At 43.1% G+C, this 13,251-nt stretch overlaps 2 protein-coding genes across 2 annotated transcripts in view; one reads left to right on the plus strand and one right to left on the minus strand.

Annotated features, from left to right (window-relative positions):
- The first annotated feature begins 283 nt into the window (after nt 1-283).
- pkmb (pyruvate kinase M1/2b) lies at nt 284-7,337 on the plus strand. Its single transcript, XM_003443869.2, has 11 exons — nt 284-370; nt 1,525-1,703; nt 1,865-1,956; nt 3,015-3,146; nt 3,229-3,415; nt 3,502-3,772; nt 3,874-4,024; nt 4,117-4,269; nt 5,644-5,810; nt 6,635-6,816; nt 6,935-7,337. Exons 2-11 carry the CDS (start codon nt 1,553-1,555, stop codon nt 7,039-7,041), a joined length of 1,593 nt encoding a protein of 530 aa, XP_003443917.1. The 5' UTR covers nt 284-370; nt 1,525-1,552; the 3' UTR covers nt 7,042-7,337.
- A 500-nt stretch (nt 7,338-7,837) lies between these two features.
- Nucleotides 7,838-13,251, minus strand: part of hcn4l (hyperpolarization activated cyclic nucleotide-gated potassium channel 4l) — a 29,204-nt gene continuing 23,790 nt past the window's right edge. The window contains 1 exon segment of the mRNA XM_025908775.1: nt 7,838-12,068. Coding sequence (XP_025764560.1) covers nt 10,501-12,068 — 1,568 coding nt within the window. The 3' untranslated portion in view covers nt 7,838-10,500.

Raw genomic sequence — 13,251 nt, forward strand, 5'->3', positions numbered from 1 at the left:
GCACTGAATTTGTGCTGTCTCCGGGCCAAACAGATGATGGTGTCATGTTTGAGGACTCGGCGGAAGCTCTGTGATTAAACTGTGAGCTAAACTTGCACCTGTGCTTTAAAGCGTAAACTCTGTATAACTCAGAATCTGGCAAACCTCCGTCTTTTTATCTGAATATTTTCCCCTGAATCTGAAACAACTGTCAAAATAAACATTTAACTCAAGCATCTCTCCACTCACCACTATTATCATACACTATTGCCCTCACCGCCCTATATCCTATGTCACTCAAAGGAAAGTAGTCCCGGTCAGTTAGAGGCATAAAACCGGTCGCTGCGACAGGACTTGTGGCGCTTTGGTCCCTGCAAAGTTCACTTAGTAGGTGAGTAACAGCAGCAGTCACGCTATTAAAAGTGTAGGAATGTAGTATATTAGCTGTGTGGAAGATCAGAATCAGAATGTTGGTTTTGCACATGCAATCCCTTAGATTTATTTGGTAATTATGTATATTTGTAGCCTGGTAGCTGATAATTAAGCAGCTAAAAATCAAATGTATTCTTAGTGAACTGCACGTTTAAAGAAACCTTAATGTCGCAATAACATTTATTAACGTTCAAATGTATCACCTTTCAGTCAGTGATTTGGGTTATATTGGCTTGGATCAGTTTTAGGAAGTAGCTGTTACACTTGTTTATTTTATTAAATTTTTTGCTGGTTTTGCAGACAGCAAAGGGATTAATAAGGACTTTGAATTACTTAAATAATGAGTTAATAAAAATGTCTGTTGCTGTTTGATTATGACGTTGATGTTTCTACAGTCCACAAATAGCCTCAGCTGACTGTTATTTTAGGTGAATACAAAGGGCAGACATATGGTCTCAGCCCACCCACCACAAATCCATGCACTGCCCGACAACACACTTTTATCAAGCATGCCGCACTCCTCCAGGCTAAACAAGTGCAAGCTGAATCACATAACTTTTACTCGTCTCTATAATGTGGGCTTGTGGACCAGCATTACACTTCAGGCAGGAAACATTATTTTTTTCAGCCTCCTCCTCAAGTTTGTGAGGCTTTTTTTGTGTATGTGAATCAGCTTTAGCCGCTGTCAGAAGTGATCAGCTCCTCTTCTTTAACATACACTCATGCTGGAATGTGGGAGAGTGCAGATATTCAGCCTCATACTGTTGTCCTTGCTTTTTGTGTCGGCTGTTCAGTTAGCCAAAACTGGACTGCGAGAGGGTTGAAAGTCATCCACAGAGAGGTGGAACAATTAGTTTGTGTTGAGACTCTTCTTTTCGTATAACATATTTTTGGTCTCTTTTTTGTTTGTACGCTCTTTTTGATATTTTATTGTCTATATAAATTCTTCAACTTATTGGTTGTAAGTGCAAAGGCCATTGTGTCACAAGTAAAAATATTAGATGCCCATGAAAAAAACAGGAGATTTTCTACATAACCTATGCTCAGTGCCATACACCAGAGTCACCAGGGCCCCGGTCGATTATCTTTCATGTTTCTTTCCCTCTCTCCAAGGTCTTTTCCTGCAGACACAGATCCAGCCATGTCGAAGCCAAAGGATACAGGCTCCTCTATCATCCACACCCAGCAGCTGCAAGCTGCTGTGGCAGACACCTTTATTGAGCACATGTGCCTGCTGGATATCGACTCTGAGCCGGCTGTGGCTCGCAACACTGGCATCATCTGCACAATTGGTCAGGCGCATTGCCAAGGCCCATTGATTTATGCTCATTATGTGTACAATCTGATTATTTTCTTCATGTATCTGCATCGAAAAAAGAAACACGACCTTGGTGCAAAAATGTGATCATCTTGGGCCTGTGTCTCCCTGTGTTCATTAACTGTCTCGATGCAGGACCTGCCACCCGATCTGTGGAGAAGGCCAAGGAAATGATCAAGGCTGGGATGAACATTGCAAGAATGAACTTCTCCCATGGCACACATGAAGTGAGTGAAGGGTCAGAAATACTTTCTGCCAACATCTTGAGTTCCTTATTTGTTTCACATTAAATGTTCTAACCTGCTAAAGCCCTGATTTCACAATCAGAAACTGTGACGTCACAGATTCCAGTAAAGCTACATGCTTGTCAGTGCAAACCCAGATAGCAAGTCAATTTCTTTGCCCTTTACAAGTGAGTCGGTGAGGATTTACCCTTTACTGCAGCAACAGTCAGAGTGACATTACTCTTGTGGCCTGGTGACCGTCTGTAATGTGATCTTTGAGCCTCCTCTCGCCCCCTTTGGCGCTCGGTCTGTCTAGTAGCTTGTGAACCCACTGTATCGTGGCCAGCTCTTCAGCCGACATTACACTGTTGACCCCTCGCCTTTAAAAGTCAAGCCTCTTTCCCTTTTTCACTGTCACCTGAGTGGATGAGCCGTCAAATGTCATCAGCTGTAGCAATGAACACCCACAGTTAATTTTTGTATCTTGAAAGGTTAAGTGTGTTAAAAAAATTTTCTCTCCAGTTTAACTCGACTCAAAGTGGCTCAACAGCAGTCAGTAAAAAGACCTCAGTTTTAGCTGTACAGCAAAGTGAATGTATGATTTCTTATGAGGGGAAAATACATTTGACCTCTGTGTTATTGGTGTCACAGTTGTCAGTGCAGCTATAAATAGGAGTCACCCCCCCCACAGCAACAGTATGAGGAGAAGGCATGTAGAGAAGCCAGTGACCAAGGACAGTAGTCAGTATTCACATCACTGTTTTTGTTCAAGTGAAAAATACATTCATACCTGTCATGTACCGAAGTGTGTGGCAGCTGTTTATGTACAGTTCAGCTGAACAATGTCTTCCATTCAAAATATCTTGCACTTATAAATAAATACATAGTGACATAACCAGCACTGAGGCGTCACCTGTTGCTCTACTAACTGAATTTAGCTGTTTTTAAACAAAAGGTTTAACAAATGTATAAATATTCATCTTTAATATTTTTGTAACCTTTTTAAATTTGTTGTTAAACCATTGCAAGATCTTTTTAATATAACATCTGTTGTCATGCAGTACCATGCCGAGACCATCAAGAATGTCCGCGAGGCAACTGAGAGCTTTGTACCTGGATCTGTTGACTACAGACCAGTGGCCATCGCTCTGGACACCAAGGGACCAGAAATCAGGACTGGACTTATCAAAGGCGTGAGTTCTTGCCAGATTACCGCAGCTCAAATGAGGCCAGTGTGAGCAACTCTATCCTCAAGTCACTTCTCATTGTTTTCAGAGTGGCACCGCTGAGGTCGAGCTGAAAAAGGGTGAAACCATCAAGCTCACGCTTGATGACCAGTACAAAGACAACTGTGATGAGAAAATTCTGTGGCTGGACTACAAAAACATCACTAAGGTTGTGCAGGTTGGAAGCCACATCTATGTTGATGACGGTCTGATTTCCCTCAAGGTTAAAGAAGTCGGTAAGAGCACAAACAATTTGTCCGTCCTCCTTTCGTTCTGCCTCCAGCAGCTGAAATATTTTTTCTGTGCTTCCTTGTAACCGAAGGCAGCAACTACTTGATTTGTGACATTGAGAACGGCGGCATGCTGGGCAGCAAGAAGGGCGTCAACCTGCCCGGAGCTGCTGTTGACCTGCCTGCAGTGTCTGAGAAGGACATTCAGGACCTGCAGTTTGGCGTGGAACAGGGTGTTGACATGGTCTTCGCCTCTTTCATCCGTAAGGCCGCTGACGTTCACGCTGTCAGGAAAGTGCTGGGTGAGAAGGGCAAGGACATCAAGATCATCAGCAAGCTGGAGAACCATGAGGGCGTGCGCAGGTGGGTGGTGTAGTGTGCAAACAATCACAGCACAAGTCTGTCTTTTTGATGGTTGAACTTTTTTTTTCTTCATCCCTTTTTTTTTTTTTTCTTTCTAAAAGATTTGATGAGATCCTGGAAGCTAGTGATGGCATCATGGTGGCCCGTGGAGATCTGGGAATTGAAATCCCAACCGAGAAGGTCTTCATCGCCCAGAAAATGATGACCGGCAAATGCAACAGGATTGGCAAGCCAATCGTCTGTGCCACACAGGTCTGCGATGGGAGCACAGATTGGTGTGAGTGCAAATAAGTGTTTTTCTGCAGACATGAAATGATGCAATCTGTCTCTTTGTTCACATTAAGATGCTTGAAAGCATGACCAAGAAGCCTCGCCCTACTCGTGCTGAGGCCAGTGACGTTGCCAATGCTGTGCTGGATGGCAACGACTGTATCATGCTGAGCGGTGAGACGGCCAAGGGAGACTACCCTCTGGAGGCAGTGCGCACACAGCATTTGGTAAGATGGCTTCAGTGTAAATGTGCTCAATGTAACCATCTTTAATACCAATATCAAAAGAACACACCAGAAGGTTTTTGAATGTTTGATGTGAGAACTCCTCCTGTGAAGTTTGCCGCTGCCGCAGCAGTCATACTCAGTCAAATTGTTGTGTTTCGAGCCTGTGAGGAAGCTTTGATTATAAGTATAAAATCCCTCCCCCAACTTGTTAAGGTGTGTGGTTTATCTTACATGTGAATCTTGAGCATTTGCTGCCAAACACATAGTTTTTCAGCAACAGAAGGTTCACATGATTCAGATTAGACTTGCTCCTCTGTGTGCATTCCCTTTTATCTGAAGCTGCTTGTTCCACTTTTGCACTCGTTATTGTCGTGTCTTACTTACTAATCGTGTACCGATTATGTAAAGATGGTGTGAACTGTGTGCCTTGAGTCCGGCAAGTTTATGCCCAGAATATATAACATAATTTTGTTCACAGGTTCCATGAAGACATATCAGTACAGTTTAATGATAGTGATCAAGGCCACGAATGTTATCCAAGCTCAAATCCAGAGAAATTCAAAAAAGACCGTAAACATAAGCGCTTCTAATGTCTGTCATGTACGTTACATTTTTCAGATCAGGTATAATTCAGTTCAGTTAATTTTTTCAATAATACGAAGAAAACAGAAAACCCCAACAATCATATGATCCCCTTTGGGGACAGTGGGAAGGAAAAACTCAGTTTAGTCCCCATATACCAGCATCATTTCCCAAATGCTACTAATACAAACAAAAGCACTAGAATTTTAAGCATAGTTTCAAAGATAAAGACCATCTAATTAAAGTTTGGACCTTTGACCTTCAAGGTCAAAAAAGGTCAAAGTAACCTGATATTTAGAATCCACATATCTGATTCCCTATATGCGTATATGTTGTAAATACAAACAATGGCAGTAAGAAACGTAGTTATAAATTGTTCTGATTCGCATTATTATCACTTTGACCTTCAGCTCAATCTGTTGGCCTTTAAGGAAAGGTCAGAGGTCAAAGGTGACATGACATCTCTGCAATCACATTGGGTTTTACTAACAGCTTGTTTCCCATTTCTTCAACTTTCTTTGCCCATCGCTGCTCCTGCACTCCATCTGCTACCAACAGCATCTCCTCTTGTCTTCTGCGTGGTGTGATACAGCTCAGCTTGCATGTGTCTGCAGTTCACAGCAACGGTCCCTGGACGTCACGGCCGTGGCTTTTGTTTAGCTTGATGTTTCACTTTGCTTTCAGGTATGAGGAACTCTGCACTAAGCCTAACTTTGGTCTTTGCTCCCACAGCTCAGACTAGCTGTGTATCTACAGTCTGACAGCCACTGTAATCTGTTTTCATTTATTCAGATCGCCCGTGAAGCTGAGGCAGCCATGTTCCACAGGCAGGTGTTCGAGGAGCTGCGTCGCCTCTCTCATTTGACCCGTGACCCCACAGAGTCCGTCGCTATTGGTGCCGTCGAGGCTTCTTTCAAGTGCTGCGCCAGTGCAATCATTGTGCTAACCAAGACTGGCAGGTGAGACTCCGGGAACATTTCCACCCAGCAAATCTCTCTAAAGCTGAGTCATAATATCCTCCCGGCGCCCACTCTGAGAGAAGAAACTGGGGCATTATAATATTTTTCTTTCCTGCTGCCTCCGCTTCTTCTTGAACGCAAGCCCCCAGCTCGTTTGAAGTGTGCCAAGTTTCTCTGCAATCACAATCTGCTCTGCCCGTGACCTTTTTGAGATCTGAACCCTGACATTTTACAAGTTAATTTTAACTCCCTAATCGTTCTTCTCCACTTTGGAGTTCATCCTCCCAGCACATGGCACTCAGCACATACAGTCAACTGGGCTGATTTCATAATGATAATCCTATGAAATAACGTGGGCTGTACTTAATACTTTTAAAGAGTGATTTATATGACTGAACTAAATTATCTCCTGACTTTGCTGTTCAGATCAGCTCTGTGGAGATGTGTAGCATCTTTCAGCTCAGTGTTGGTTGTCTCACACCTTTTGCTTTGCTCTGCTCTTATTGGTGGGTTCTTTCTGCCACAGTAGGTGTGTTCACAGCATGCTACCTACATAGTGTGAAACAGCAGATAGTTAGCAACAGGCAGGTAAACTAAATAAAGCGTTTAGCTGCTAGAAAGCCAAGCATTTTAATCAGGAGTTGAACTAAAAGACAGATTGAGAATAAATATTAGACTTAGATTAATAACACTCATTTAAACTTCAAACGAATTAATATTTTGTTCCCTAACTTCTAAAATAAATAGCCAGCTATTTTATAACTGCTCAAAGTTAAAAGCTGCAATTACGTCAGAGTGCAGTGACTTGTGCCCGTCACCCGCAGGTCTGCTCACATGCTGTCGAGGTACAGGCCCCGTGCCCCCATCATTGCTCTGACCCGCTGCGGTCAGGCCGCCCGCCAGGCTCACCTGTATCGTGGTATCTACCCTGTGCTCTACACCAAGCCTGCCAACGACGTCTGGGCTGAGGACGTGGACCTGCGTGTGAACTTTGCTATGGAAGTTGGTGAGTGTCAGAGTTAAGAGGATGTTCTGGAAGTTCAGTAAAACTGAGCAAGAGATTTTTGCTTGTTAACTTAATCTTTTTTTTCTGTATTATTTTTTTTTTTAACCTCTTTTTGTAGGCAAGCACCGCAAATTCTTCAAAACTGGCGACGTGGCCATTGTTGTGACCGGGTGGCGCCCAGGCTCTGGTTACACCAACACCATGAGGGTTGTCCTGGTGCCTTAAACTTCATCAAAAGATATCAGTTACTACTCCCCCTCTACTCGTCTGTAGCCCACCTTCCCTCCATATTGAACTTTGTTACTGCTTTCAGAAAGCTCTTCTGTTGATGTCTACAGACTCCACGAATCCCTCCATGAATAAATGTCTCATTCACAGTCTAAATCCTGCTGCTGGAGACTAAACTTTTTAGTGGCAACCCTTCTGGTGAACAAAATGAACAGCATTGCTTCTCAGTGCACACTTTAGAAGTGAACTGGTATGACTGGGTTTATATCCATTAAAAGGAACGATGTGATCAACTTTGACTCTTGTAATCACTGTCACTGAGTCAGCATAATCAAAACAAATAAGAACAAAACTTAGTCAAATCTGAAAAAGCGGATAAAGTAAAAATAAACTACTAAAAAACACACTTTGGCAAACATTTACTAGCTGTGTTAAACAGAACTGCAATAACAAAACTTACTTCCATTTAAACCTCCCACTGTAAACAGGCCACTTCCTGGAAAGCAGCCGTCCAAAGGAAAGCACAGGATGGTGTCCTCTGCGCTAGAGTGACAAATAACTTGATAAATAGTTTTTAGGATGTAAGCTGTAAAAGTTGACAGTTCAGAGCAACAATCTCAAATCTCTACCTGTTTTAAATGTGTAATAAGTGAACTACTGTATCTAGAAATGGCAAACACAATAGCAACTACAAAGAAATGTAAATTAATTGCTGTCTTTTTTTTCTGTGTTTTGTTGCTTTTTCAAATCTTAGTCTGTGCTTATTTATTATTTCTAATGAGGCAAGAAAAAAAAGTATAATTTAAAAAATAAGTGTCAGTTTTTCCACTTTATGAAGAAATCAGTAAAAATATATTTTGAATAGTGGGGGGTGGCGGAGAATTTGCTTTTCTCTTAAACAAAATTGTTTTATTGAATTTTTTTGTTTTTGTTTTTTAATGTGGATTGCAAGTTTGCAAAACACGAAATTACTGTTAGAGTTTCAAAGTCGATGCCCTCCTTTGAAATTTCCACACTTCCCAAAGCCATCAAGGGGATTGGACTGCTTTTGGTGGGCTGCTGGGTTAGGGCCATTGTGATTGGCTGGATTAGTTGTAAGAATGAACAGGAAGCTGCTAGAATTAAATATCCAAAACTATAATAGACAAATTATAGGCAAAAAAAAGAATCTTCTATTGGATGTTTTCTCATGTGATTATTTCTTTCATAGTTTTTACATTTTTGATTAAATTAATGCTCATCTTTAAGCATTAACTGAGGATATCAGATATCCAGAAATCTCCACTGACTGGTGTTTCATGATTTTTAATCCCTGAATACTGCAAAGTGTTGATATAAAGAGAAATATTTATAAATTTAGAGTTACATAAAAGGACAGGAAAAATTAAGTAGATCATTATATGATAATGCAATCTTCCAAAACCAGCTGATCTAGTGAAGTTATTTAAGGATATGGAGCATCAGGTCTGTCAGGTCTGTTAATAACACTTTGCAGTAGCCCTGCATTTAAAATCTCTGTTTACTCACTAATCCAGCAGTTATCGCTCCATGAACGTGGTAGATAATTTCTTTGTATTGAGTAGATTATAATCCTGGCTATTTTCATTGTTGGCACCAGACACCACCATTCAGTTCTCAATTTCTAATCCGGCTTAAAGTCTAGAACTTTGCCATCATTTATTATCAGATTCCCCCTGCGTGTCACACTCTCCTCCTGGAAGGAAATAAACGGTTGAGGTGAGAGTAATTAACCATATGTCATTTTATTGCATTGAATTTGGAGGCTTAAATAAAATGTCTGTAACATACAGGTGACAAAAGAATGAGATTCGATGGCTAAAAGGCAGCAAAATGATAAATAAATATATGAATGGATGGTTGGATGAATGACACCTCCTACACACACGCACACACACACTTTTAAGTTGAATGCACTCAAAATAACCTCTAAGCAAATGCCTGTGGCAGGCGGTTGGAGGAGAATAGTAATGAAGGATTGATCGAGCCCATTGGCAGAGGCTGGCTAGTGTCTGATGGTATCTCTTTCTTGGGGAACTCAGAGTCATTGCAAACCTCAGGCTCACCAACCAGGCAGCTAAAGCCACTGGACAGGATCCTCTGATGGTCCGACCTGCCGACCGGCTCGCGGCTCAGTTTGTCACCGGCTGCAGGTCCACAAAGGTAGACGCATCATCTAAACACGTGAACTTATTAACAAGTAGGAGGATTTAAGAGTCTGGTTTTAAAAAGTAAGTCAGTTGATATACACGTTATTGATTCAGCATAGCATCACAAAGCAGCAATTGTTCAACAACACATGTCAAATCTTTCAAATATTGTACAATGAAAGAGGTAAATATGCAGCAATATGACCCATCAGGGGTTCTCATTGATCGTGAGTCCAGGAAACTGCTTTTAGCCCTTTGACTGGTGCAAGAAACATTCAGAGCAATCTCAGTGCATCGCTGGTTTCAGGATGTTTTGATTATCGACAATTGCTTTTTTTAAAAATTCAGTTCCCTTGTTTTAATGAGTCTGATCTCAAATCAGAATCTCACTCATTGATACAAGTGCTTCGATTCACAGTACCTTTGCATACCAGTAAAAAAACAAAATAAAAGAACACACAGATTATTGCATACTATGCTAATGGCACACAAACCTCGGCTCAGGTGGATGTTTTGTACCAAAGTTATTGCCAGACTGAAATAAGTTGGCATCTATTGTGAAATCCGTCATCACCTTCATGTTTAAACACATTCAAAATGAATCCCGCTCCTCCCACTCACGCATTTTCATTACATTCATTACTTAGATGTATTTTTAAATACTATCTGATCTGTGTGACCCATTTGGGTGTGCAATATTGCTGGAAAGCTATCTTGGAAGACGTGCCATCGTCAAGCCTTCAGGTTATTTCTGAAACGAGCAAAGTGCACAGTCTGTCTCTCCTCACATCTCTTACGGAGTAACCCTGCGTTCACACGACGCTCTCAGCAGTGGGAAAGGATGTGAACAGAGGACAGCAATTTTTTTTTGGTTTTGATCATAACTGAATACGGTTGTGGACGACGTTCCAACTAAACAGGATGTGGCTAAAAGGTTACACAAATTGCCTGGACGATGGGGTTTTAAACAAATACAAATCACAGAGTGCGGTTAGAATATAATACACGGAACAATTGATACTTTCATGAGGTGTTACATATACCCATCAATACAGTTTGGATGTTATTAGCATTTTTAAAGACGCAGTATCCTGTAAAAAATATATATCTGCCACTGTCCATTATCAAACTCGATCCGTTCACTCTGGTTAAAAACGAAACCACTGAGCTCCAATCTGATTAGAATAGCACACCCTCCTACTTCAAAATTTGACATAGTGGTTAAAATGATGCCAGCTGCAGGATATCTTCCCTTCACTCAGGCATTAAAGGAGGGTGTGTCTAAATCTCACAAATTGGACGGGAGTTTGGACTGTTTGTGTTCCTTCTCTAACATTTTAGCGGGAGATCTAATGGGAGGAGAGTGAAAACCAACGGACTGGTGCTGAGGCTCAGGCCCTGAATGTGTCCGACTGACAGGAGTGGCTTGACCCGGGATTGGGGTGTAGGGTTTACTGACAGCCATCGGTGAGGAGAAGGGGCTGGGCGCCCCTGCTACACCCTCAGAGGAGCCGCTTATGGCCAAAGGCCTTTCCTGGTGTATAGAGCTGTGAGAGCCTGAGATAGTCTTTATTTCCTGGGAAAAGAGATCCACCGAGGACTCTGCCCTCTGTTTGAGGGTACAGGCCACCCTGGCAGGGCATGAGGTCTGAAGGGTTAGAGGACTATGAGAGTCCGCGGTGCTGGGGAGCTCACTCTGGCATACTGTCCTTCCCCTCACGGGGCTCTGGACGCTGGGACTGTGGACAGGAGGCGTGTAGCAAGGCGAGGCCTCTGCAGAGCCATACTGGGCCAGGGAGGCGAGGGCTGAGTGCTCTGGGAGAACCTGCGGGAGGAAAACAGACTGGAGTCCTGCCAGGCTGTGCTGGGCCAGAGAGGCTGCGGCCCCGGCTCCGACTGCAGACACTGGCTGATTAAATCCAGCGGAGGATTGGGTGTTGGTGATGAAGGGAAAATGTGGGAGGTTCAGGCCACTGGTTCTCCTGCTTGCTCTGTCACTGCTGGACCCCACCTGCTGTGAGGTGATGTGGGAGGTTTGCTGCAATTGGCTCAGTATGGGGCCGACTGAGCTTGAAATAAGAGGGGTTAACGTGGCGGCTGAGGGGGCCGGGAATCTCCCTGCTAGCCTCCCTGGTGCCCCCTGTTGGAGTAAACCTATCGGTCGTGGTGGGGTGGTCATAGCACCGTGAAACGGCTGGGAGTGGAGCTGAGCGGAGCAGGTGTAGGAGACGGTGGCCTGGCTGATAGGAAACACCGACGCCATGCCAGAGTGGGGAGGATGGAGCAGAGGCTGGTGTGTGTGCAGAGGGGCGAGGGGCTGCAGGCTGCTGGTGAAGATGGGCTGAGACGTCAGTGTGGGTGACAACGGCCCACTGGAGAGTTGCTGTGTCCTGGGGAATGCTAGTGTGGCAGTCTCAACCTCAGATCTAAGGTTGGCAGAGCTAGCGGGAGAATTGGGCCCTGAACCACAGCTACTGGAGGCGCTGGCTCCAACATGTACTCTCTTTGAATGGCTGGACGGGTCCTTCACAGAGCCGGGACGTGGCACCAGAGGATGGTGGAAGAGGATTGGAGGAAGCTGGGACTGGTGGGCCAAGGCCATAGCAAGCGGGGTGGTGGCAGCCGCAGCCTGGAGCGGAGCCTGAACCAGCGGGGCCCAGATGACCGGGGTGGGTGACGGAGGAGCAGGCGGACGGTTTATACTCGGCGCAGTGCTGGTTTGGTTCAGCTGAGTGCATTGGGCCATGTCGCGGTCGTGTTGCACTATTCTTTGGATGATCTCACTCTCATGAAGGTTTAGTGTGCCAGAACTTTGGTGATGCTGAACTTTGTGCTGAAGAACAGAGTTCCTCTTCCCTGTTAAGAAAAGAGAAAAAAAGGCCGTGATGCACTTTTAGCCCCTCCCCTTTTTTCACAAATGACATCCTTAGACATCACATCAGCACCACACGCTGAAGAGGAAGAATTAAATATGATTGTATAACTCAAAAATATATTCATCAATAGTGCGTCCATGCAATGCAAACACTTTTAAATGATGTATTTCTTATTTTGCACACAAAAGCTCCCACAGCTCCTCTCGTATATGGGAGTAAAAAGGCAAATGATACCTCTAGAAAATGCAGCCTGCTGTTAATACACTGCACTCACAATTTGACAGATATTATCTGACAATATTGGCTTACCAGTTTAACAGTGCAAATTTTGTCATATATATTTCCATGCTTTACAATCTCACACTCTGTCACAGTGGGTCTTTAAACAATGTAGTCTCATCGTTTACAGTAACCCAGCACTGGTTGTAGCACATGTAGCGGAGGAGCATCATGGCTGAGCAAACAGTGGAGTAAAGTCAGTCACTAAGTTGCAAACTAGTTTGTTAAATATGCTTATGTAAAGTTAATCTACAATGATCCAGAAATGTTCCTTGACTTCTAACTAACATACCAACATACTGCATAAATACACAGTATATAAAGATATCGCAATGTTATACAGCATATGTATCACTGCTATATTGGTTCTCACTACTTGAAAGACAAAAAAAAATGTTCTAGGCCTGAAAATCTACTGTCATTCTTCCGCAGATCAGCATATTTCAGTTGAACTTACTGTTTCCAGACCTACTTTTACCCTGAACCTTTAAACCTACCTTCTCTGATTATATTATGTCTCCAGATTAGACTGGAAGCAATCAGAAAGTTAGGAAAATGCCACTCTTTAGACCTAACCATCTCTTTTAGGTTCCAATCCAACTGCAGACTGCACAAAAAATACTCTGTTTGAGTTTAGTTTACTTAGTAAATACTTGCTTATAGATTTGCTGGAGTATAATTCACTGGTCACTTTATTGTGTATACCTGAATAGCTGCTTAAAAATGCAAATATCTAATTAACCAATCACATGGCTGCAACTCACCACATTTAGGCACAGATGCCTTGTAAAGACGACCTGCTGAAGTTCAAACTGAGCATCAAAATGGGGGAAGAAAGCTGACTTTTAATCTTGCATGGTTGTTGTTGCCTAAGCCGGTCTCAG

The sequence above is a fragment of the Oreochromis niloticus genome, linkage group LG7 (genome assembly GCF_001858045.2).
Source record: "Oreochromis niloticus isolate F11D_XX linkage group LG7, O_niloticus_UMD_NMBU, whole genome shotgun sequence".
Classification (NCBI taxonomy): Eukaryota; Metazoa; Chordata; class Actinopteri; order Cichliformes; family Cichlidae; genus Oreochromis; species Oreochromis niloticus.

Bases quoted from the DNA above. Each gene is read 5' to 3' on its own strand.
- pkmb (XM_003443869.2), top strand. From the start codon at position 1,553: ATGTCGAAGCCAAAGGATACAGGCTCCTCTATCATCCACACCCAGCAG. The intron at 1,704-1,864 runs GTCAGGCGCATT...GTCTCGATGCAG, and splicing joins TGGCATCATCTGCACAATTG to GACCTGCCACCCGATCTGTG. The intron at 6,817-6,934 runs GTGAGTGTCAGA...CTCTTTTTGTAG, and splicing joins GAACTTTGCTATGGAAGTTG to GCAAGCACCGCAAATTCTTC.